At 45.4% G+C, this 23,388-nt stretch overlaps 1 protein-coding gene across 2 annotated transcripts; it reads right to left on the bottom strand.

The window, feature by feature from the left end:
- Positions 1-2,753: 2,753 nt before the first annotated feature.
- Positions 2,754-19,605, bottom strand: Psph (phosphoserine phosphatase). Of its 2 annotated transcripts, XM_059249651.1 has the most exons (8): positions 19,393-19,605; positions 19,062-19,291; positions 14,540-14,675; positions 9,798-9,956; positions 8,594-8,728; positions 7,380-7,525; positions 3,818-3,966; positions 2,754-3,091 (listed from the first exon to the last, which is right to left on the bottom strand). In XM_059249651.1, exons 4-8 carry the CDS (start codon positions 9,935-9,937, stop codon positions 2,984-2,986), a joined length of 678 nt encoding a protein of 225 aa, XP_059105634.1. In that variant the 5' UTR covers positions 9,938-9,956; positions 14,540-14,675; positions 19,062-19,291; positions 19,393-19,605; the 3' UTR covers positions 2,754-2,983. The 2 variants fall into 2 exon arrangements, with proteins under 2 accessions (XP_059105634.1, XP_059105635.1); XM_059249652.1 differs by lacking the exons at positions 19,062-19,291; positions 19,393-19,605 and adding an exon at positions 15,006-15,135.
- Between the last annotated feature and the right edge of the window lie 3,783 nt (positions 19,606-23,388).

Consider the following 23,388-nt stretch of genomic DNA (forward strand, 5'->3'; position numbering starts at 1 on the left):
CCTGGGACCCCAACACTCAGGAGGCAAGACAAGCAGGAGTTCAAGGTCATCCTCACGTACATGGCTGAGATGTGCGAGACCCTACCATTAAAAATAAAAATTAAGGGGTTGGGGTTTTAGCTCAATGGTAGAGCGCTTGCCTAGCAAGCGCAAGGCCCTGGGTTTGATCCTCAGCTCCAGAAATTAAATAAATAAATAAATAAATAAATAAATAAATAAATAAATAAATAAATAAAAAAAATTAAAAACCCTGGGTAGAAAGAGTACTTACCTCAAATGTGCAAATCTCTAGGCTCCATCCCTAGCACTACTCAAAAATAAAACACACACAATAAAACCCAAAAAAATCTATATGCCTTCCCTACTTAATGACCTAATAGTCAATACTACATGTGTCTTCCTAACCCACGCCCTTCCCCTCGGACAGAATATAGGCAAGGAGGGTAAACAATCTCATCCTTTAAAGCATTTTCTGGGGCTGGAGAGATGGCTCAGAGGTTAAGAACACTGGCTGTTCTTCCAGAGGTCCTGAGTTCAAATCCCAGCAACCACATGGTGGCTCACAACCATCTGTAAGAACACTGGCTGTTCTTCCAGAGGTCCTGAGTTCAAATCCCAGCAACCACATGGTGGCTCACAACCATCTGTAATGAGATCTGGTGCCCTCTTCTGGTCATACATGCTGTATACAAAATAAATAAATAAATCTTAAAATAAATAAAAAATTAAAAAAAATAAATAAAAAAGCATTTTCTGAACTTCCCCCCTCTTGATAGTGCCTCAGACATGAACCTGCAGGTCTTTCTTCCCAAGACATCTGTGAAAAAGAACTCTGTGTGTGTGCACATGTGCGTGTACATGCGTGCATGTGTGTGTGTGTGTGTGCGCGCATGTGTGGTTTGGGTGCTAGGTACACACATGCCACAGCACACGTGCAGAGGTGAGAAGACAACTTTTGAGAGAGTTGTCTCCTCTGAGTTCCAGGAATTGAACTTGCATGGCCAGGCTTTTGCAGCAAGGACTTTTACCCAGGGAGCCCATCTCTCTGGGGGTTTTTGTTACTCCTTTCTGTTTATTTAGCATATCCTTTAGAGTTCTGTTTGATCTTTCTATAACTGCTTGGCCTGTAGGATTATGTGGTATACCTGTAATATGCTTTATATTGTAATAAGCAAAAAACTGTTTCTTTTTTTTTTTTTTTTTTTTTTGGTTTTTCGAGGCAGGGTTTCTCTGTGTAGCTTTGCGCCTTTCCTGGAACTCACTCTGTAACCCAGGCTGGCCTCGAACTCACAGAGATCCGCCTGGCTCTGCCTCCCGAGTGCTGGGATTAAAGGCGTGTTCCACCAACCCCCGGCAAAACTGTTTCATTTTAACAGAGACATATGATGGAGCATTGTCAGTTTTGATTTGTGCAGGTATGCCCATGATGGCCATAACTTCTAGCAAATGCATGATTACAGAATCAGCTTTTTCAGAACTCAAAGCAGTTGCCCATTGAAATCCTGAATAAGTATCGATAGTGTGGTGTACATATTTCAATTTTCCAAATTCTGCAAAATGAAACACGTCCATCTGCCAGATTTCATTCCTCTGAGTACCCTTTGGGTTACATCCTGCTGGTAATGGCATTTGTATAAAGAACAAGTAGGACATTTCTTTACTATTTCCTTGGCTTGTTGCCAGGTTATGGAAAAATCCTTTTTTAAACCTTTACTATTGACATGATGTTTTTTATGAAATTCTGAGGCCTCCAGCACATTTCCTATCAATAATTTATCAATCTCATCATTACCTTGTGCTAGAGGGCCTGGCAGACCAGTATGGGATTGGATGTGAGTTATATATAAAGGACTCCTTTTCCTGATTGTATCTTGTAACTGAATAAATAGTGATGTTAATTCTGACGCATCAGGGGTAAATTCTGCAGTCTCAATATGTAACTGTGCTAATATTAGGAAAATGTTCCCCTCCCTTCATGATTTGTAAACCCTATGTGTAACTTCGATGTAACTTACAAAAATAAATGTGTTTTTTTATTTTCCTTTGTTTTGTCTTTTGAGACAGGGTATAGACAGGTTTTGTTTTGTGACTCTGGGTACAGAACTGAGGCACCAAGTTGGCCCCAAATGTGGCAATGATCCCCCTGCCTCTGCCTCCTGAGTGCTACCACTCAGACCCAGAGACAGGAGCTACCACTTCTGACCCAGGAGCAACTTTTTTTAAAGCCAGTATTTCTATTCAAGCTCCATTGTTCCTTTTTAAAATGTTTGTTTTTATTATTTTCCATTGTGTGTATGTGTGTTTCTGCATGTGGGTATGTGCACATGAATGCATGTGCCTGAGGAGGCCAGAGGCATCAGATCCCCGAGGAACTGGAGTTACAGAGAGTTATAAACCACTGGTTGTGGGTGCTGGGAACTTCCATACTCACAGTCACTGAAACACTAGACAAAGGATTCCTAAGAGGCAGAACTGAAAATGGAACAAATCAGCTGGTTGTGGTGATATACACCTTTAATCCCAGCACTTGGGAGGCAGAGGCAGGTGGATCTCTGAGTTTGAGGCCAGCCTGGTCTATAGAGTGAGTTCCAGGACAGCCAGAGCTACACAGAGAAACTTTGTCTCAAAAGAAACAAATAAAAAAAAATAAAATTAAAAAAAAAAAGGAAAATTGAACAGGCCTGTTCTGATATACAAACATTCTTTTTATACCAAGAGAAACCCAATATTCACTTAAGGCTACTGAATCCATGTCCCAAGAGTAAAAGCATTTAATTTACTATGCACCTCAGAAAGCTCCAGGTAAAATATAGGTAGGAATATTCACAAAACATTCAGAATATAAAACTCTCCAGGTAATTAGTAGTCATATTAATATTGGAACTACAGTAGAAAAGGCTAGCTATCCCCTGGACTGCACCAGGGGCCTCACTGTTGTAGCTTGGAAAAACTGGAGTTGTTCTGAGTGAGCGACAAGCTGAAATCATTCTTCCAGTTCTCCCAACAGCTCAACGAAGTCGGTGATGTACCACTTGGCATTGTTCTTCACTTGTTGCCTGATCACATTTCCCCCAAATCCAATGAAGGCATCCTAGGAGGGAAAGGGAGAAGGGGATTAATGTCGTTGAAAATGGCACACCCAGAAACATACATCCAAATAAATATAAAATAATTTTTAAAGACTTATTTATTTATTATGTATACAGCGTTTGGCCTGCATGACAGAAGAGGGCACCAGATATCATTACAGATGGCTGTGAGCCGCCATGTGGTTGCTGGGAATTGAACTCAGGACCTCTGGAAGAGCAGCCAGTGCTCTGAGCCATCTCTCCCATGCCCTATAAAATACTTCTAAGGGAAAAATTGCCTATATACTTAAAAAAACATGTATATCTGTGTGTGTGTGCATATTGCTATATATACGTATATATGTATATATGCCCAGTCTCACTCTCTGCTTCCAACTTGCTGATAAGATGTGAGCTCCCAGCTATTGCTCCGGCACCATGCCTGCCTGCCTGCCACCACGCTCCCCTACGTGATGACAGGCTAACCCTCTGAAACTCTAAGCAAGCCCCAGTGAAATGTTTTTTGGGTTTTTTTTAAAGTTGCCTTGGTCATAGTGTCTCTTCACAGCAATAGAACAGTAACTCAGACACTTATTCACACTGTGTTCCTGGTTTTGTGTTCTTATGATATTTAGCTGTTCTTGTTTAAGTTCTGTGGTTAACTTCCTATGGTTTTCAGGCAGACCTAGGAAACAAAATTACCACCTGGAAAACAACAACAAAACCCCCCAGCACCCTTGGATACGTACAGCAGGAGGGCAGGCTTCCATGTCCGTAGCTCCATCTCCAATCATGATTATTTTCTTAAAGTGAAATTTTTCCTTTAAAAATCCAATAACCTTTCCTTTCCCACCAGACTCAGCTGTTGGCTGCATCTCATCGAAACCTGCATATTCCCCTTAAGAGGACAGAGAGAAAATGCGAGGTTCACAGAAGCATTTGGCTCCGGCCAGCTTGTTTATACTGATGACACCCGAACTTAACTATCAGCCTGAAGTCTGAAACAGCCCTGGGTATGGTCACACCGCAAGGGACTTGACCCATATTCCTGAGGAGGTGGCGCTGGTGGGTTACCTTGAGTTGAATTACCTGCGTCTTCTAAGCTTCCACTGTAGGAATTTTAAACTTTGTTAAGATATCAGAGCACCATAATATAGCAATACATTAATTATCACATTAATATATTAACATTACCTAAAGGAAATAACCAATTTATTCTTACTTTTTCTTTTAAAGATGGGATCTCACGTAGAGCAGGCTTTCCTTGAATTTACTATGAATCCTAGGATGACCTTGAATGTCTGATTCTCCAGCTTCCACATCTGGAGCACTGTGATTACAGGTGTGCATGCGCTCCCCACGCCTGGTATATGCAGTGCTGGGGATGGAACCCAGGGCTTCCTACACATTAGGCAAGTGCTCTACCCACTGAATCCCATCCCCAACTCTGAATTTATTTCTATTATTGCAGAAATGAACACACTCATTGGTGGGGCATGGGACTGGTGTGGTGTGTTTGAGATGAGTGTCACTCTGTGGCTCAGGCTGGACTAGAACTTGAAGCAATACTCCCTCCTCAGCCTCCCAAATGTTAAGAGTGAGTCCCCAGGCCTGGTCACTCAATTGTTTTTTGTTTGTTTTGTTTTGTTTGTTGGCTTAGTTTGGTTTGTTTGTTTGTTTATGTTTTTCGAGACAGGGTTTCTCTGTGTAGTTTTGGAGCCTGTCCTGGATCTCGCGCTATAGACCAGGCTGGCCTCGAACTCACAGAGATCCAGCCATCTCTGCCTGGGATCAAAGGCGTGTGCCACTACCGCCCAGCCTTGTTTTTATTTTTTAAGATGGAGTCTAAGTAGCCAAAAATGACCTTTAATTCCTAATCCCCTGCCTCTGCTTTCTAAGTGCTAGGATTACACAGGCATTCCCTGTTACAGGAGTTCATGCAGAATTCTGCAGCTGGTTTGATTCCGGAGTGTTAGTACCTGGACTGATCTGCCTTTTGTGACTGCTACCTTTTGTTTGAAACTCTCTTATTTAGAGAGTTTCCTAACAGTTCAAAGCTGATGCAAAACTTGGTTACAAGAGGACTCTGCAAACTGAGATGTCCCATGGCTAGGAACTGCTTTGGCATTTGTCTCTTTGGGAGCTTCAGATAAGAAGTTTTGGTATATGGAAATTGACTTGCTCAGGGTGTAAAATTGCATAACAATAAAAGAGCCTTGGCTAAGCTATAGGAGTCAGTTCATCAGAAGTTGACTATCCTGCGGCCACAGAAAGCTAGAATTCATCCTAGAGTGCCTCTGTTCCTTCTTTCCACGGACCTGTCCCTGCCACAATTCCCTTCCCCAGTGTCATACTTTTTTTTTTTTTTCCCCAAGACAGGCTTTCTGTGTAGCCCTGGCTGTCCTGGAACTTGCTCTGTAGACCAGGCTGGTCTCAAAGATTCACCTGCTTCTGCCTCCTGGGATGAAAGGCGTGAGCCACCGCTGCCTGGCTATCTCGATACCTTTTTAAATCAGTGGGGTGGGGACGTGCAAGCTACGATACCCACGATACCCACGATACCCACGTGGAGGTCAACAGACAACTCTGTGGAGTCGGTTCTCTCCTTCCAACTTTATGTGGGTTCCAGGCATTGAATTCAAGTCAGGCGTCTTTGGCAAGCACCTTTACCTGCTGAGCCATCTCTCTGGCCCTCACTTGGTTTTAAGACTACCAGCTACCCCATGACAAAACTAGAGAGCCCTTTGGTTTTTTGAAACAGGGTTTCATACAGCCCAGGCTATCCTAGAACTTACTGTGTGTCCTAAGATGACCCTCAACTCCTGATCTTCCTGCTTCCACCTGGAGTATAGGTGGGAACCAACCTGCCCAGTTTAAATGCCAACCCGGTGCTTTAGGCAGGCTGCGCAAACACTGAACCAAAGGACCGAGCCCAGCCCAAGAGCTCTGTTTGCTGTTTATTTCGTTGTTGTTGTTGTTGTTGTTGTTGTTGTTGTTGTTATTAATTATGATTTATTTGTGGGGGGATGTACATGTGGGTACAGCTGTGTGGAATCCAGACCACTGTAAGCTGCCAACCAATGCGGTACTGGGAATAAACTCGGCTCCTCCAAGTGAACTGCCTGTACTCTTAACCACTGAGCCATATCTCATCCTGTTTTCAGTCTTTAGAGACAAGTTTTTGTTCTGTAGCCCAAATTAGACTCAAACTTGAAATACTCCTGCCTCAGCACCTCAAGAGTCTACGTAACTGGAGCCCTCTTGAGACTATGTAAATGTAGCTGTGGCCCCAGGTGTCCCAAGAACAATGGTAACGCAGCAACTCATTAACCAAACTCCTTCCTGGGTCTAAATTGCTCCAGATACAGCAAAACAAACAAACGAACAAACCCTCAACAGTAACATCACAAAATAAGCCAGCAGGCTAACATTTTAGTTTATATGTAGACGGGCGAGCATATGAATATGCAAAGTCAAGCCAGGACAGGTGACATCCTCAGCCTGTTTTGCACAGCAAAGAACACCAAAGTGCAGAGGATATCAGTCAAAAGAGCCATTCAAATGGGGCTGGAGAGATGACTCAGCAGTTCAGAGTGCAAATAGCTCTTGCAGAGTTCAATTCTCAGTATACAAGTCAGGTGTCTCAGAACAGCCTGTAACTCCTGCTGCAGGAGATCTGATACGCTCTTTTGGCCTCCAAGGGCACTTGTAGTGAGACACATACACACACACACACACACACACACACACACACAATTTGTTTGTTTGTTCTTGCAAGACAGGGTTTCTCTGTGTAGTTTTGGTGCCTGTCCTGGAACTTGCTCTGTAGACCACGCTGGCCTCGAACTCACAGAGATCCTCCCACCTCTGTCTCGAAAGTGCTGGGATTAAAGGCGTGTGCCACCACTGCCCGGTCATAAAATTTGTTAAAGATTTATTTATTTTTATTTATGTGTGTGGGTGTTTGGCCTGTATGCTTGTTTGTGTACTACATGAGTGTCTGGTGCCTTCAGAGGCCAGAAGAGGGAGTTGGATACCTGGAGCTGGGTTATCCAATGTGGATGCTAGGAATTGAACCCAGGTCCTCTGGAAGAGTGGTCAGTGCTCTTAACCCATAAGCCACCTCTCCAGCTGCCATAAAAAAAATGTTTTTAAAAGAATAATTCATGTAACTCTTAACCTCAGAGCTACCATTCTTTAAGTTACATTCCAACAGACACTATCTAGAATATTAAATAACGGAACAGATAAGAAAGGGAATATACTACCATCAAAATCTTACCATTAGCCAAGGTGGTTAAAAAATCTTACCATTAAAGTAGAATTTCAGCCTATTGGCAAATACATTAGTTGTTGGAATATTGAGCTTTGCAGCCACATGCTCCACAATACTCCTAAAGCCACCAGATATGAGGAACACCTGAACATTTCGCTCCTGTAGGCGACTTACCAGCTCCCTACAAAAATAAACACAAGGTGCAAAAACATCAATTAATATAAAAAGGAAACATGAAAAAGGTGCTTTTTTAAAAAATTTCCTCTTAAGTCCAACACTGGAGGTCCATCTATAAGGGCTTAACATTTTGTATGCTTTTCCTTTTTGTTTTTTGTTTTTTTTTTTCCTGAGGGGGTGTCAGTGGTGCTAGTGAGGTATTGTTCATCTGGGTTTTATGTGTTTAAATAAAACTTTATTGATCTTCTGTCCGGTCACAGAGGCTGTTCTGAAGCCAGGTCTCTCTGCTCAGGGTCCGCACTTTCACCATTGACGACATTTTTATTCCTCCGTCTGCTCGTCTGTGGTGAGGTTGTTGTCATTTTTGTCCTTTTCATTGTTCTTTGGTTGGTTCTTTTGCTATGTAGCCAGCGGGGCTTTGAACTCACAACAGCAATCCTGCCTCGTCCGTAAGCCAACACCTGGTCTTGGCTTTTGTGTTTGTCTGTCTGTTTTGCTGGCTGACTTTGATATAGGATCTCATGTGTCTGGGGATGACTGAACTTCTGACCACCTGCCCCAACCTCCTATGTGCTAGGATGTCAAGGGTATGCTACACACATATCCGGCTTGTGAGTGTGTGTGTGTGTGTGTGTGTGTGTGTGTGTGTTCTAAGGCAAGGTCTCACTATGTAGCCCAGGTTGGCCTTGAACTCATGAACCTCCAGCCTTAGGTCCCTGAATACTAGAATTACAAAACGTGCACCACCATTCCCAGCATTATATGTGTTTTTTTTCAGATGTACTTAGAAATTAATGGGTGGAGCTTTTCTGCTTCGGGAAACCATGATGAGCAAACAATGCAAGCAAACCAGGCTCGCACCAATGCTAAGATAAAGAACCCCTAGAGAGCCTTGTGGAAGCATGAGGACAGACCTGAGCGAGACCAGAGAGTAAGAGGAGAGCAGCTATAAGTACCAAGACAGCCATACAGAAGGGAGCCGCATAGCAACAGAGCCTCCCAGGAGCAAAGAGTGTCACAAATCCCCAAGCCGATAGGAAGGCAGTGTGCCAAGGGTCCAGGCTGTACTTACCTTATGCCAGGGGTCAGGTGTGGAGGGTGCTCAGCTAGGAGCCTTTGCACCTGCTCCCTGGAGGGCTGGATCAATGCCAGGCGTTCAGTGAGCGCGTCTTTGAAAGGCAATGCTCCTCCCATGGCCCTCCGTGTCCTAGGAGGAAGACTCAATGATCAGGCCTGTTGGCATAGCTGTTCTTGAGGTCAACATGCCTTCCTATGCCAGGACTTCATGATAACCATCAGGAAGAAGGTTAGTGCCATGAGACCAACTCTCCAACAGACACACTGCAGGCGGCGTACGGGAAGGCTGCTCGGGAATCACACTGAGACTCTGATACTACGTACTATGCATCCACCAACAGGTCAGAAACCCACACACCCCACACACAAAGCCATAAATCCAGAACGAAACCAAAGGCTGCCAGGAGGTGGTAGTGCATGCCTTTAAACCCAGCACATGGAAGGCAGAGTCAGGGGGATCTCAGTAAGTTTGAGGCCAGCCTGGTCTACAGAGTGAGTTCCAGGACAGCCAGGACTACACGGAGAAACCGTGTCTTGAAAAACCAAAACAAACAAACAACCAGAAACCAAAGGCTGAAAGCTCCTGTGTCAAATGCAGTGACAGCCATAGCTCAGGAAGGTGTCGCTGCCGCAGGATGGGAAGGGGAGAGGGAAGGGACAGAAGATCCTGGCCTGGGATCTCTCTCCACCGAGGCAGAAGGCTGCACTCTCAACCATGACAGGAGGAACTGAATGTTTAGAGCTCTGGATTATCTTCTTGGATTAATCATTTTCCCAGCCTGTCTAAGAATGCGTCTCATCTACCTAGTGCTTTGTCTTAGCACTGGACCAGAAACCAAACCTAGGTAGGAACCGAGACCCTGGCCTTTCATCCAGTCTTTTTTTTGTTGTTGGTGGTGTTTTTGTTTGTTTATCTTTGGGGGTTTTTTTTGTTATTGTTGTTTTGTTTTTGGGGGTTTTGTTTTTGTTTTTGTTTTTGTTTTTGTTTTGAGACAGGGTTTCTCTTGTGTAGCCCTGGCTGTCCTGGAACTCACTCTGTAGACCAGGCTGGCCTCGAACTCACAGAGATCTGCCTGCCTCTGCCTCTCGAGTGCTGGGATAAAAGGCGTGCACTACTATGCCCAGAAGGTCATTTTTTTTTTTTTTTCAAACATGGTGACATCTTTACCATCTCATAAAGGGAATAAAGACACTCATACATTTCAGACACGGCAGCCTCCACACCACAGAATTTGGCCAGCTCGTCAATCCCTTCTTCTCGGATGACGGTGCTGTCGACATCAAAGCACACTGCGTCCGCTGAACAGACGAGTTCCCTCAGCTCTGAGTGGGAGACCATCCTGGGAAGAATTTTCCTCCTGGAGGAGAAAAAGAGGAATGTGCTTAAAAATGTCAGATGCAATCAGAAGGGGCTAGGGATGGGGCTCAGTGGTAGAGTGTTTGTCCAGCACTCATGAAGCCCTGAGTTTCAGCCCCCCAGCACCACCTAAGTCAGGTGTAGTGATGTCTGCCTGTGATCCCAGCTCTTAGGAGGGGGAAGCGGGAGGAACAAGAGTTAGGGCTGAAGAGATGGATCAGTGGTAAAGAGTGCTTGCTGCAATTTCAAAGGACCCAAGTTCAATTCCCAGTACCCTCATCAGGCAGCTCACAACTGCCTGTAACTCCAGCTCCAGGAGACCCATCACCCTCTCTGGCACACACACACACACACACACACACACACACACACACACACACGTACACGTACACAGTTAAATAAAAATAGCAATAATAATTTTTTAAAAAGAGAGAATTGCGGGGTGGTGGTGGCACATGCCTTTAATCCCAGCACTTAGGAGGCAGAGGCAGGCAGATCTCTGTGAGTTTGAGGCCAGCCTGGTCTACAGAGTTCCAGGACAGCCAGAGAAAGAAACCCTGTCTCAAAAAACCAAAAGATAGAAAGAGAGTGAGAGAGAGAGTTAGTTTAAGTTCATCCTTAGCTACATAGCAAGTCTGAGGCCAGTCTGCGCTACATGAGACCCTGTTTCAAATAAAAACGGCAGTAGGGAGACAGTTCAATAGGTAAAGATGCCTGCTGCCAAACCTCAACCCTGGAAGCCACATGGTAGAAGAGAGGAGTCATGAAAGTTGACCTCTGACCTCCATGCTCACACTGTGCTACACATGCATCCCCACTCACACACAACAACAGTTTCTTAAGAAAAGACATAAAGCTTGTTCCATAAATGTATCATGCCATTCAACTGGGCGGGACGGTGAGGCACAGGTTGAGGGAAAGCTAGCCAGGAAGGCAAAAATTACTTAAGAGCTAAAATGAGATGGTGGCCGAGAGTAACTGACAGGCACCCAGAGGCTCAAAACCAGCCAAAAAGACAAATCCGGGTCAGGCACCTGACGTGGGACCTGAAGGTAAACAAAACAATGTCCTTAAGAGGCTCGCGGTCTTTCAGAGATGCTGGGCATGGCGGTGCGTGTGTGCGCTTGCAATCTCAGCACTAGGGAGGGGAGATGGGGGGAGGAGGGTCAGGGGTTAAAGGTCATCCTTGGGTATAAACTGAGTTGGGGTAATTAGGTCAAGGCACACCTGGGCTAGAGATCCAACCTCTAAATAAATAAATAAATAAGTGGGTATGGGTGGTGATGCACATCTGTGTTCCCAGCACTAAGGAGGCTGAGGCAGGGGGATCATGAGTGCAAAGCGAGGCTGGTGCTACATTGTGAGACTAGTCTTAAAAAAAAAAAAAAAAAAAACCCTTGGCTTGGCTATAGGGGACACTAAGTTCAGCTGCTTCAAAGTAAATTGTGCACGTTAGACTTTCACAGAGAGAAAGAAAAATCACTGCTGGGAATGGACTCTGGAACCGTCACATCTGGCTTTGGGGGGAAGGGAGGAGGCCCACGGATGAGCAGTGGAGAGACTGCCAGAAGAAAGGTCTGTGTTCAAACACAGGCCCAGGCCCACTTACGGCCTCCCGTGGTGCAGGCTGGGACTTCAGCTTGGCAGTGCGTCCACCTGACTGTATTTTTTTTAAAAATTGTGCTGACAAGCTGTTCTTCCCCGGAACTCCGAAATGAAAACAAGGGTTTTTCCTTCGTGGCTGGATTTAGGAGGCCGGAATTGGGGTTAGAGGGAAAAAATAAAAAATAAAAAATCTCCTTGCTCAAACAGATTGATGCTTTTCCATCTAGTATCTTGCAAGAGGCACCTAAGATTACGTTAGCTCTTATGTTATGATACACACCTCTTATCTCCTAAGCTGCGTTAAAAACAGCAGGTGTGGTGGGACTGTCTATCTTCCCAGCACAGGAAGGGTGGAAACAGAAGGATTAGCAGCTCAGGGCCAATGAGGCTGCAGGAAACCCTGCCTCAAAAGAAAGGACAGTTAAGGTCAGCACTGGGAGGCTGGAGAGGTGGCACAGCGGTTAAGAGCATTTGCTGCTTGTACAGAGGACCAGCCCAGCTCCCAGCACCCACACGGCCGCTCTCCAATCGCCTGTAACTCCAGGCCCAGGGGATCCAGTGCTTTCTTCTGACTAGTCCATGTGTGGTACACATACATCAAATAAAAACAGATACATTTTTTTTTTTTTTTTTTTTGGTTTTTCGAGACAGGGTTTCTCTGTGTAGCTTTGCGCCTTTCCTGGAACTCACTTGGTAGCCCAGGCTGGCCTCGAACTCACAGAGATCCACCTGCCTCTGCCTCCCGAGTGCTGGGATTAAAGGCGTGCGCCACCACCGCCCGGCCAGATACATTTTTAAAGTGGCCACACAGAAGAGGACATCAGATCCTCTGGAGATGGAGTTACAGGTGGTCTAAGGTGCCTACCATGGGTACTAGAAGCCAGACTCAAGTCCTCTGGAAGAGCAACAACACTTAGCTCGCTGAGCCACCTCTCCAGTCCCCAGTGTTGAAATTGTTAAAGACCATGAGGACTTTCAGTGTTGGAATAAGTACATTTTGCATTACGAAAATAAATAAACAAATAAATAAAGTGGCCACAGAGGTTAAACACATCGGAGAGAATCAAGTTTACTAGGCTCTGGAAGTGGGTGAAACATCCTAAGGGCAAAGCTATTCAGGACCCCTGGACAGCAAAACAGGTTCCGGGAAACTTCTAGATCCACCTCAAATCAGAGACCCTCTTTGGAGTGGGGGAAAAGTGGTAGGCCAGCATATTTTTTTTTCTTTCTTTTTCTTTTGTTTTTATTGGGTTTTTTTGTTGTTGCTGTTTTGTTTTGTTTTTTGTTTGTTTGTTTTTCATTGCAGAAGGGTTTGTCAGGTAGCCCAGGCTGGTATGGAACTCCTCATGTAGCCTAGGCTATGCCAAACACAAGACCTTCATGCCTTAGCTAAAGTGCTAAGATTACAGGAGTATGATTCTATACCTGGCCACTTACATTTTATAATTAAAGAAACAGTTAATCTGGATGAATGAAATGGCTTGGTGTAGATACAGGAGTCTGCTGCCAAGCCTGATGACCTAAGTTCAGTCCCCAGGGCCCACATAGTAGAGGAAGAGAACTGAGTCTCGAATATTGTGCTCTGACTTCACAAGTACCAGGGCACCTGTGCAGGAATCAACATGTACAATAAACAAATTAGTAAGCAAGTAAATAAATGTAAAAAAAAATAGATAAATAAAAATGTTTTTAAAAAGAAAAAAAAACAGGGTTGGGTAGATGTCTCAGTGGTTAGAAATATATATACACACACACACACACACACACACACACACACACACACACACGTATTTTTAAAATGTAATGGTAAATTTGAAAAAGAAAAGGGAGCTAGGGAAATGGTTCCGCACTCAAGAGCACTTGTTGCTCTTGCAGAGAGCCTGGGTTTAGTTCCCAGAATCTACTCGGTGATTTACAACTATCCGTAACTCTAAGCTCCTGGGGATCCACTGCCATCTTCTGACTTCAGTGGACACTGAATGCAGGTTATGCACATACATCCAGGCAGGCAAAACATTCATACACAAGAAATTCCTTTCTTATTCTTCTGGTTTTTTTGAGATATGATCTCTCTACATGTCCCGGAGCTCACCACATGGACCAGGCTGGGCTCAGACTCACAGAGATCCTCCTGCCTCTGCCTTCCAAATGCTGGGATCAAAGGTGTGTGTCACCACGAAGGCAAAATAAACTTAAGAAAGAAAGCTAGCTATTCAAGCTGGGCATGATGTGTATGTCACGACTCTGGAGGCTGCGGTAGGAGGTTACTGTGAATTACAGACCAACCTGGGATACAAAATGAGTCCTTGCCACAAAAAAAATAAAATACAATAAAGAAAAAGAAAAGCATTTTTCGGGAGCTAGAGAGACAGTTTACTGGTTAAGAGCACTGGCTGCTCTTTCAGGGAACTTGATTTTGACCCTAGCAAGCACCCATAGCGTGGCTCATAACCAACTACACCTCCAGTTCCGGAAGATCTGATACCCTCTTCTGACCTCCTCAGGCACCAGGCATGCAAGTGGTACACAGATATGCATGTGGGGAAAACACCCATACACATATAACAAAAATTTAATTAAAAAAAAAAAAAGAAAGAGACAAACTTCTTGTAACCAGAGTGGCAGACATATGTCATGTTATGGCAGACAATGCTTTTTTCTTCTTTTCCTCCTCCTCCCCTCCTCCTCCTTTTTAAAGACAGGTCTCCTGTATCCTACCTAGCCTGGCGTCGAACCTGCTACGTAGCCAAGGATAACCTTGAACTCCTGATCATCCCATTCCCACCTTCAGAGTGCTGAGATGCCAGGCATGCACACTACACCTGCTTTGTACAGTGGAACCCAGGGCTTTGAGCACGATAAGCATGCACTCTACCCACTAAGCCACACCCTCAAACCAACAGCTGCTACTTTCCGCTGGAGGAGGTTAGCTCATTGGCAAACCTAACGACCAAATGCATGGAGATGTCAGGTACTCACGATTCTCCAGAGCTGGATTCCTGGATGACAGTGTCTTTCTCTTCCCCTTACTTAGATGGTTAAAAATGCACCGTAAACCTCAGGTTAGAGTTGTTGTTGTTGTTTAAAGAAATATCTGTGGGTTTTTTGCAAGAGCCTAAAAAAAAAAAAAAAAGAGAAAATGAAAAACCAGGAACAGACTTGTGGCAAAGGAGGCAGAGGGGCTGGGGATTGTGGGACAGTTGGTAAAGCGCTTGCCTGGCAGGTAGCAAGCCTGGGGTTCTACCCCTCCGCAGTGCATAAACCAGGGATGATGACCTACACCTGTAATCCCAGCACTCAAGGGGCAGAATCCGTCCAAAGGATCAGAAGTTCAAGGTTATCTTAGGCTACACAGGGAGCTAGCGGTTCAAGGCAAACCTGGATTATATGAGACCCAGGCACAAAGAAAAATTTCTGTGGTGTTGGGGGAGGAAGACTGCTTGACCTCTTAGTAAGATTGTTCCAACAATGGTTCAAACCAAAGTTTCCTAAAACTGCTTCCCCTGGGCGATGCCGGAGCAGAGCAGAGAAGTAGCTACACAGCCTGGTCTGTGGCTTCCACTTCGGGAAGTTAACGTACCTGATGGACAGAGTACAAAGAGGGCCTGCTGGGAGACAATATGCAAATCAGAGTGGAGAGACCTGAGCATGGGCTAGATTCAACAGTCCCTGCAGTCTTCCAAATAAGACCCATGTGTGTGGTGCCTCGCGCCTGTAATTTCAACATTAGAGGGGCTAAGGAACCCTGAGGCAGGAGGATCACTCTGAGTTTTAATCCTGTCTCCAAAACTCAAAAAAGAAAAGAAATCAATGACCAGGAGCTAGAACTGTAGGTGTGGCCCAGCAGTAGAGTACCCTGGACCTGTGCTCACGAAACAATTTAATCAATCAACTAATGAATTACAAGTCAGGGAAACAAAGTCAAGAGTAACGGAGAAGTCAGAAAATGATTCCGGAACTGGCAAGATGGCTCGGTGGGTGCTCACCTTGAAACTCTGATGGCCCTCGCTCGCTCAAGCCCTGGGACCCTTGGTGAAAGAGGGGAACTGGCTCCTGAGCCGTCCTCTGACCTCCACAGGTGCGCCATGGCGCATGCGTGTCCGTGCCGATACTCGCAGTAATAATAAATACGTAAAGGAATTCTGGCGCTAGCATCGAGGGAGCAAAGCTACCAACTGTGAGCTGTGATATTCACCGTTAGCACCAGAGAAGTGCTCAGTGGTAAAGTGGTTACCTAACGCGCACCAAGTTCCATCCTCAGCACCACAAAAAGTTCTTTTAAAAAAACCAAGTAGAGCCGGGCGGTGGTGGCGCACGCCTTTAAGCCCAGCACTCGGGAGGCAAAGCCAGGCGGATCTCTGTGAGTTCGAGGCCAGCCTGGGCTACCAAGTGAGTCCCAGGAAAGGCGCAAAGCTACACAGAGAAACCCTGTCTCGAAAAACAAAAACAAAAACAACAACAACAAAAAAAAACAAGTAGAAGAAACTACAATAATAATAGTAAGCATTAAAACGCAAACAGAGGCCGGGCGGTGGTGGCGCACGCCTTTAATCCCAGCACTCGGGAGGCAGAGCCAGGCGGATCTCCGTGAGTTCGAGGCCAGCCTGGGCTACCAAGTGAGTTCCAGGAAAGGCGCAAAGCTACACAGAGAAACCCTGTCTCGAAAAACCAAAAAAAAAAACAAAACAAAAAACAAAAAACAAAAAAAACGCAAACAGAGGCTGCAGCGATGGTTCGGCAGTTAAGAACACTTGCTGCTCTTTCAGAGGACCCGGGTTCGCATCCCAGCACCCACATGTCATATTATAATCATCTGCAACGCCAGTTCCTGTTCCAAGGGATCTGATGCCCTTGCACTCTTCCGACCTCTGGGGGGCACCAGGCACACACATGGTGCACGGACATACATACAGGCAAAATATTTCACAAATATAAAATAAATAAGTCTTTAAAAAAAAAAAAAAAAAAAAACAGCTGGACGGGCTGGAGAGATGGCTCAGAGGTTAAGAGCACTGACTGCTCTTCCAGAGGTCCTGAGTTCAATTCCCAGCAACCACATGGCGGCTCACAACCACCTGTATTGAGATCTGGCGCCCTCTTCTGGCCTTCAGGGACACATGCAGGCAGAATACTGTATACATAATAAATAAATAAATCTTTAAAAAAAAATAGCTGGACATCTTGGTACATGACCATAATCTCAGCTCTCAGGAGAATAAGGCACAGGGGTGTTATGTTTAAAGACAGGCTCTACTACATAGCAAGAGTCTGTCTCAAAAAAAAAAAAAATCAAGGAGGTGGGGCCTGGGGAAATGGCTCACACAGTCAGTCTAACCTAAGTTCAGTCACTAGAACAGTGTTTTTAAAAATGCCAGGGGCTGGTCAAATGGTTTGGTGGGTAAAAGCCCTTGCCATGCAACCTGATGACCTGAGTCCAATTCCCAGAAACCAGAATAGCCTAGAAAAAGGTGAACTGATTCCAAAAAGTTGTCTTCTGACCCCCACACTCACACAACAAACACTCACGAAAGTTAGATCCAGCATGCACTCAGGTGTACACACACACACACACACACACACACACACACACACACACACACACACTCTCACACTCAATAAACATTTTTTTTTAAAAAGCCAAGCATAATGCACAGGCTGACAATAAGGAGAAAGGCAGATTGCTGAGCTCAGCCGGTCAGGCCTAATTGGCAAGCTCCAGGACAGTGAGCAACCCTAACTTAGAAAAAAAAAAAGCCCGGGCAGTGGTGGTGTAAGCCTCTAATCCCAGCACTCGGGAGGCAGAGGCAGGTGGATCTCTGTGAGTTTGAGGGTTCCAGGACAGGCTCCAAAGCTACACAGAGAAACCCTGTCTCAAAAAAAAAAAAAAAAAGAAAAGAAAATGGACACACCTGAGAAATAACACCCACGTTCCCAGATTTGTCCTCTGGCCTACACACACACACACACACACACACACACACACACACACACACTGCGAATATAAGTTTAGTAGAAGAAGGTGCTAAATCTCCAAAGAAAAAGAACAGTTAAGAAATAGAGCCAAAAGCCAGGCCTGAAGGTGCTGGTGCTGGCCATTATCCCAGCACTTGGGAAGCTAAGGCAGGAGAATCACTGCATGTTCACACTAGCCTGGGTTACATAAAGAATTTTCAAGTTTCAGGCCAGCTGGGCTGTAGACACTCTGTCTCAAAAAAATAAAAATAAAAACAAAACAAAACAAAAATTTAACTACATCATTCAAAAAGGAAATTATGTAAATAAACTTGTAAAAAGAATGAGTAAAGTTTCTGTGAAGATAAAAGTACTGAGAACTCTCATATACCACTGGGGGAGAGGGGGAGATTTAAGCAAATTTCTTTCTTTTTGTTTTTTGTTTTTTGTTTGTTTTGTTTTTAGAGACAGGGTTTCTCTGTGTAGCTTTGGAGCCTGTCCTGGAACTCACTCTGTAGACCAGGCTGGCCTCGAACTCACAGAGATCCACCTGCCTCTGCCTCTCGAGTGCTGGGATTAAAGGCGTGCACCACCACCGCCCCCCCCCCCCCGAATTAAACAAATTTCTTGTAGGTTGAAGACAGATTTACAAACCCCAGCAGCTCTGCTCTTAGAGAGATATATCTACAAAAAGAAAGGTTGATGGGAGAAAAACATTTTCACGATTTATTTGTGGTGATTGCCCAAATGTTCACCAACAGATAAGCTTTAGGCACTGGGAAATGGAAGCATGAGGATCAGGAGTTCAAGGCCAGCCTGTGCTAACACACACACACACACACACACACACACACACACACACACGAGTGTATCTATAATATCCAAGACTCATCTATAGATAATAAAACCGGTGCTGGAGAGATTGCTCAATGGTTAAGAGTGCTTGCTGTTCCTGCAGAAAATAGAAGTTTGGTTTCCAGCACCCACATGGGTCACAGAGGTCGATTCACAACCTTCTGTAACTCCAGTTCCTGGGGATCTGACACCTTTGGCCTCTGAAGGGAAGGAGGGAGGGAGAGAGAGAGAGAGAGAGAGAGAGAGAGAGAGAGAGAGAGAGAGAGAGAGAATGAGAATGAGCAAATTTAATGAATGAAAGATTTAACACCCAAATTAAAGCTATTCCTTTATAACTATATGTTGTGTGTGTGTGTGTGTGTGTGTGTGTGTGTGTGTGTGTGATTTCAAATTCTATTTCTAATGGAAACTATGGCAAAGTCAAGACACTTCGGTTCCCCGTTTGGAGAATTTCCATATCTACAGATGATTCTCCTGGGCCAGATTGCATCATTCATTCATGCTGTTTGTCTTGGAGAATAAAAAAAGTGGAGTTCTCTAAAATATGAACTAGCGAAAGGAAAGCCTTGGAGTCCCAAGAGATAATCTACCTATCCAGCAAAGAATCAGAGAGGCCACACAGCTGTGGGAAAGCGAGGACCGGTGCATCAGAGAGCCGGGCACAGGGCAAGACTGGCGCGGGCGGGGAACTCACCGCGGTTCCTGGGCCGCGCTGGTCTTCACGGTTCCTGTGCCTGTGACTTTCCGGTAGCAGCGGGGTCTGGAGCTGCCTGACGTGCAAGCGCTGTGTCCTAAGGGAGGTGACCCGTGCAGGAGGAGATCACAGCCGTCACCCAAGGCTGGTCTGGGATCTGCTGATGCGTCCGGTGGCTTCAGAACAGTTTTCGCATGTGCGTTTCCAACTGGAGATGGCAGATCTCAGCTCTGCAAAACCGGGTTGGAAGGCCGCCTTGGTCCAGCCCCCAGGGGAGGGGCTTCGCGGTCCCGCCCCCCACCCCTTCCCTTCCTAGGGGCTCCGCGCCTACCGAGCCTGCCTCCGTGAGCTCTGTGATCTCTAGTTTGTTGAGATGGCTGGGAAGAGCTCCCCGACTTTCAGAAGCAGTGCCCCAAGGCAGGGTCCCTGCAATCGAGAGGAGCGAGGGACCTCTGCACTGCTTTCACAATGCACGAAGCCCCTTGTGAGCCCTTTCTGAAATCCCGCGTTTCCTACGCTGTCCCTGCAGAAAGGCAGGAGCCAGGAGAATTACAAAATCTACACAGAGTCGCTGGCAAAGTAACTCAGTTGGCAGAGTGTTTGCCTGGCGTGCAAGAATTGGGTTCCATCCCCAGCCCCACATAAAGCCCACAGTGGGTACAAGCCTGTAACTTCAGCACTCAGGAGGTGGAGACAGGAGGATCAGAAGTTCAAAGTCGTCCTGACTACATAATGAATTTGAGACAAGCCTGAACAATAGGAGAGACCCTGTCTAAAAATGAAAACACTTTGTTCACACTTAAAGTGAATAAGAAAAAAAAAAGCCACAAATCTTTGCTGGGCTGGAGAAAGGCCCAGAAGTTAGCGGTACTTACTGCTACTGCAGAGGACCCAGGTCTGGGGCCCAGCACCTCCATCGGGGGCACGCAACCACCTGTAGCTCCAGTTCCAGGAGATCCAATGCCTGCTGGCCTCCGAGGGTACCAGCACACATGGAGGCACATACATACTCATGAATAAAAACAATCCTCTTTTATTTTAAAATTTGTATTTATTTAGTATGTACGGATGTTTCGTCTGCATGTAAGTCTGGCACTTTGGGGTACTTACTGAGGCCAGAAGGGGACATCTATCTGATCCTCTGGAGCTGGAGTTAAAGGAAGTTGTGAGCCCAGGGAATCAGGCCCAGGTCCTCTGGAGCCATCTCTCAAGCCCCTAGCTTTTCTTAATCTTGGCAGTTTTTCCCTCATGTGTATACTTGTGTGGTGTGTTTGCATGTTTTCTCGTGTGTGATGTGTGCTTGTGTGTGCACATGAAGACCCAAGGATGGTAGCAGGTGTCTTCCTCAATGGCTTTCTGCCTAAGGTAGGATCTCTCCACTGAACTCAAGAGTCCACGCACAGAACTATTCTACCAGGGGCTGGAGAGACAGTTCAACGGTTGAGAGCATCGGCTGCTCTTCCAGGGGAACTGAGATCAATTGCCAGCACCCACATGGTGGTTCCCAATAGGATCTGATGCCCTCTTCTGGCATGCAGGTATGCATGCATAGCACTCAGACATAAAATAAAATAAAATGAAAAACTATTCTACCTCGCCAGCCTACTTTGAGGATCACATTTCTGCCTTCCCGGTGCTGGAATTTCAGACAGGCCTCTATTCCCACCCCACATTTATGGGAGCTCCATGAATCTAAACTCCCAGTTTTGGGCTTACATGGCAAGTACTTTAACCACTGAGCCAACTTCTTAACCTGTATACCTGTTTGTTTTATCTGTCTATTTGGTTGGTTCGAGGGTTTTGTTTCTTGGGATTGTGTGTTTGTGTGTGTGTGTGTTCTTGGAATTGTGAACCTAGGGGTTTGTTTGTTTGTTTTTGGTTTTTCGAGACAGGGTTTCTCTGTGTAGTTTTGGTGCCTGTCCTGGATCTCCTTTGTAGACCAGGCTGGCCTCGAACTCACAGAGATCCGCCTGGCTCTGCCTCCCGAGTGCTGGGATCAAAGGCATGTGCCAACGCCACCCGGTGAACCTAGGGTTTTACACATATTAGTCAAATGTTCTCCTAGTCAGCATTTATAGCCCTCTTTTTCATTCATACTTTGAAAATGAGTCTAAACTGCCCACGTTGGCCTTCAACTGACTCTATAGTCCTGTCAGTCCTTGAACTTGTGATCCTTCTGCCTCAGTCTCTTGATGGCTGGAATGACAGGCCCGAATCACCAGGTCCAGCTTTGTTCTGTCCTGCCTGCCCCTTCCAGATGTCACTTGTCCAGCTATTACTGTAACATAACCAGTAAGGAATGTTGTTTCCAAATATTTACATTGCAGGAAGCTGGCTGCAATTAGGCAATGAAGTCCAACAAGAGACAACTTGTAGCCTTTAGTGCTGACCACCTGCTTCTCCAATCTGAGAGAATGCCAAGGCTAAGTCAGGCCTCCAGCCACAAACAACCATGCCCTTAGCCAGAGAAGCTCTCAAAATATACACTGCAGGAAGGTGGTACAAGTCTTTAATCCCAGCACTCAAGAGGGAGGAAGAGGCAAGTGAATCTCTGGGAGTTTGAGGCCAGCCAGGTCCACATTGTGAGTTCCAGGCTAACCTACAGCTCTATGTAGTGAGACTCTGTCTCAAAAGAAACAACAAAAAAAAATTATACAATTCAATCCATGCCAGGGACCCTTGATGGGGGGCGTGGGGGAGCATGAGGATTTGAGAAATGCAAGATAGGAAATATAGACAAATGTAGACGTAAATGGAGAGAAAGACAGAGACACAGGATAGCTTCAGGAGGGCCCTGGGTCAATACCCAGCAGCCTTGAGTTTATTTATTTTTTATTTATTTTTTATTATGTATACAATGTTCTGCCTGCATGTATGTCTGCAGGCCAGAAGAGGGCGCCAGGTCTCATTACAGATGGTTGTGAGCCACCATGTGGTTGCGGGGAATTGAACTCAGGACCTCTGGAAGAGCAGTCAGTGCTCTTAACCTCTGAGCCATCTCTCCAGCCCGAGTTTATTTTTAATGGGCTTTTTATACACTAGCAAGGGGAGAGGCAAAAGACCTCTCCCTTTCAAGATCAACAACATACAACGAAGTGTAGACCCTTCAAAACACCTGGTAACCACTCCCCACAGCAAAGCATCTTGTGATTAGGCCTTGAAGTTATAAGACATCTGGTAACCACGCCTTTGCACCCTATTATGCAGCCTTGGAGAGCAACATAAACTCTGACTCCCTGACCTTGAGTCAAACCACAGTTGGAATCTTTGTGGGCAGCCACACATCCAGTAACAAAAGCCCCCATGCTCTTTGATCGGACATGACTTTGAAGTTCCCTATTCCCAGAATTCACTAGTTGAAAAATGGCTGTAAAGCAGGGCAAACTTAGTTTTCCTATGCCCACTGAAGATGGGATTCTTCTAAATCACATTGATTTAATTACTGTGGGGCAAGTTCCACAATGTGCATGTGGAACTCAGCGATGACTTTATGGTGTCAGGCCTCTCCTTCCACTATGAGCGTCCTGGGGATCAAATTCATGCCATTAGGTTTATGGCAAATACCTTTACCAGCTGAGCCATCTAGCCAGCCTCAGAGATGATTTTGATGAAGTACAGTGCTTGCCTAAGTAATCCCCAAGACCAGATGAAATAGGTGAATTAAGAGTTTTGAAATAACAATATAGTCAATAACACATATGTATTTAGCAGTAGCTGTTGTTTGTTTGTTTGTTTTTCAAGACAGGGTTTCTCTGTGTAGCTTGGAAGCCTGTCCTGGAACTTTGTAGACCAGGCTGGCCTCGAACTCACAGAGATCCACTTGCCTCTGCCTTCCGAGTGCTGGGATTAAAGGTGTGCGCCACCACCGCCCGGCGTATATGGTAGTAACTTTAAAAGAAGTATAATAAAATATGCTAGACGTTAAACACTAAACATATGTGTTTAAGTATAGGTAGCAATGGAAATTCGTATTTGAAAAGGAAAGCTTAACTACTATAAATATGAACGACTACAAGAGTTCATGTGCGCTATTATTATTCCTACTTTACATAATCACGACATAAATTCCAGGTATTTAAATAAAATCTATCAGCTGTTCATGGTCCTTTTAGCCACCTCATCTCACACCTGTACAATGTTTGGGCACAAGATGGCAGTGTTGATGTTCAGCCAGGGTAGACACATTTAAGAAATGAGTCAGGGGCTGGAGACACAGCTCCGAGGTGAAGAGCATGTATTGAGTTTAATTCCCTGCACCCACATCAGGCAACTCACAACTGCCTGTCACTTCAGCTCCAGGGGGACCTGATATGCCAGGGCTTGTCAG

Source organism: Peromyscus eremicus, chromosome 23 (genome assembly GCF_949786415.1).
Source record: "Peromyscus eremicus chromosome 23, PerEre_H2_v1, whole genome shotgun sequence".
NCBI classification, from domain to species: domain Eukaryota; kingdom Metazoa; phylum Chordata; class Mammalia; order Rodentia; family Cricetidae; genus Peromyscus; species Peromyscus eremicus.

What these genes read in the sequence shown, in the direction of transcription:
- Psph (XM_059249651.1), bottom strand. Translation starts at nt 9,937, where the DNA reads ATGGTCTCCCACTCAGAGCTGAGGGAACTCGTCTGTTCAGCGGACGCA. An exon ending in GAGGCTGCCGTGTCTGAAAT is followed by an intron (nt 8,729 to 9,797) that starts GTATGAGTGTCT and finishes TCTTCCTCCTAG; the next exon opens with GACACGGAGGGCCATGGGAG. An exon ending in GCTGAAATTCTACTTTAATG is followed by an intron (nt 3,967 to 7,379) that starts GTAAGATTTTTT and finishes TGTCCTCTTAAG; the next exon opens with GGGAATATGCAGGTTTCGAT.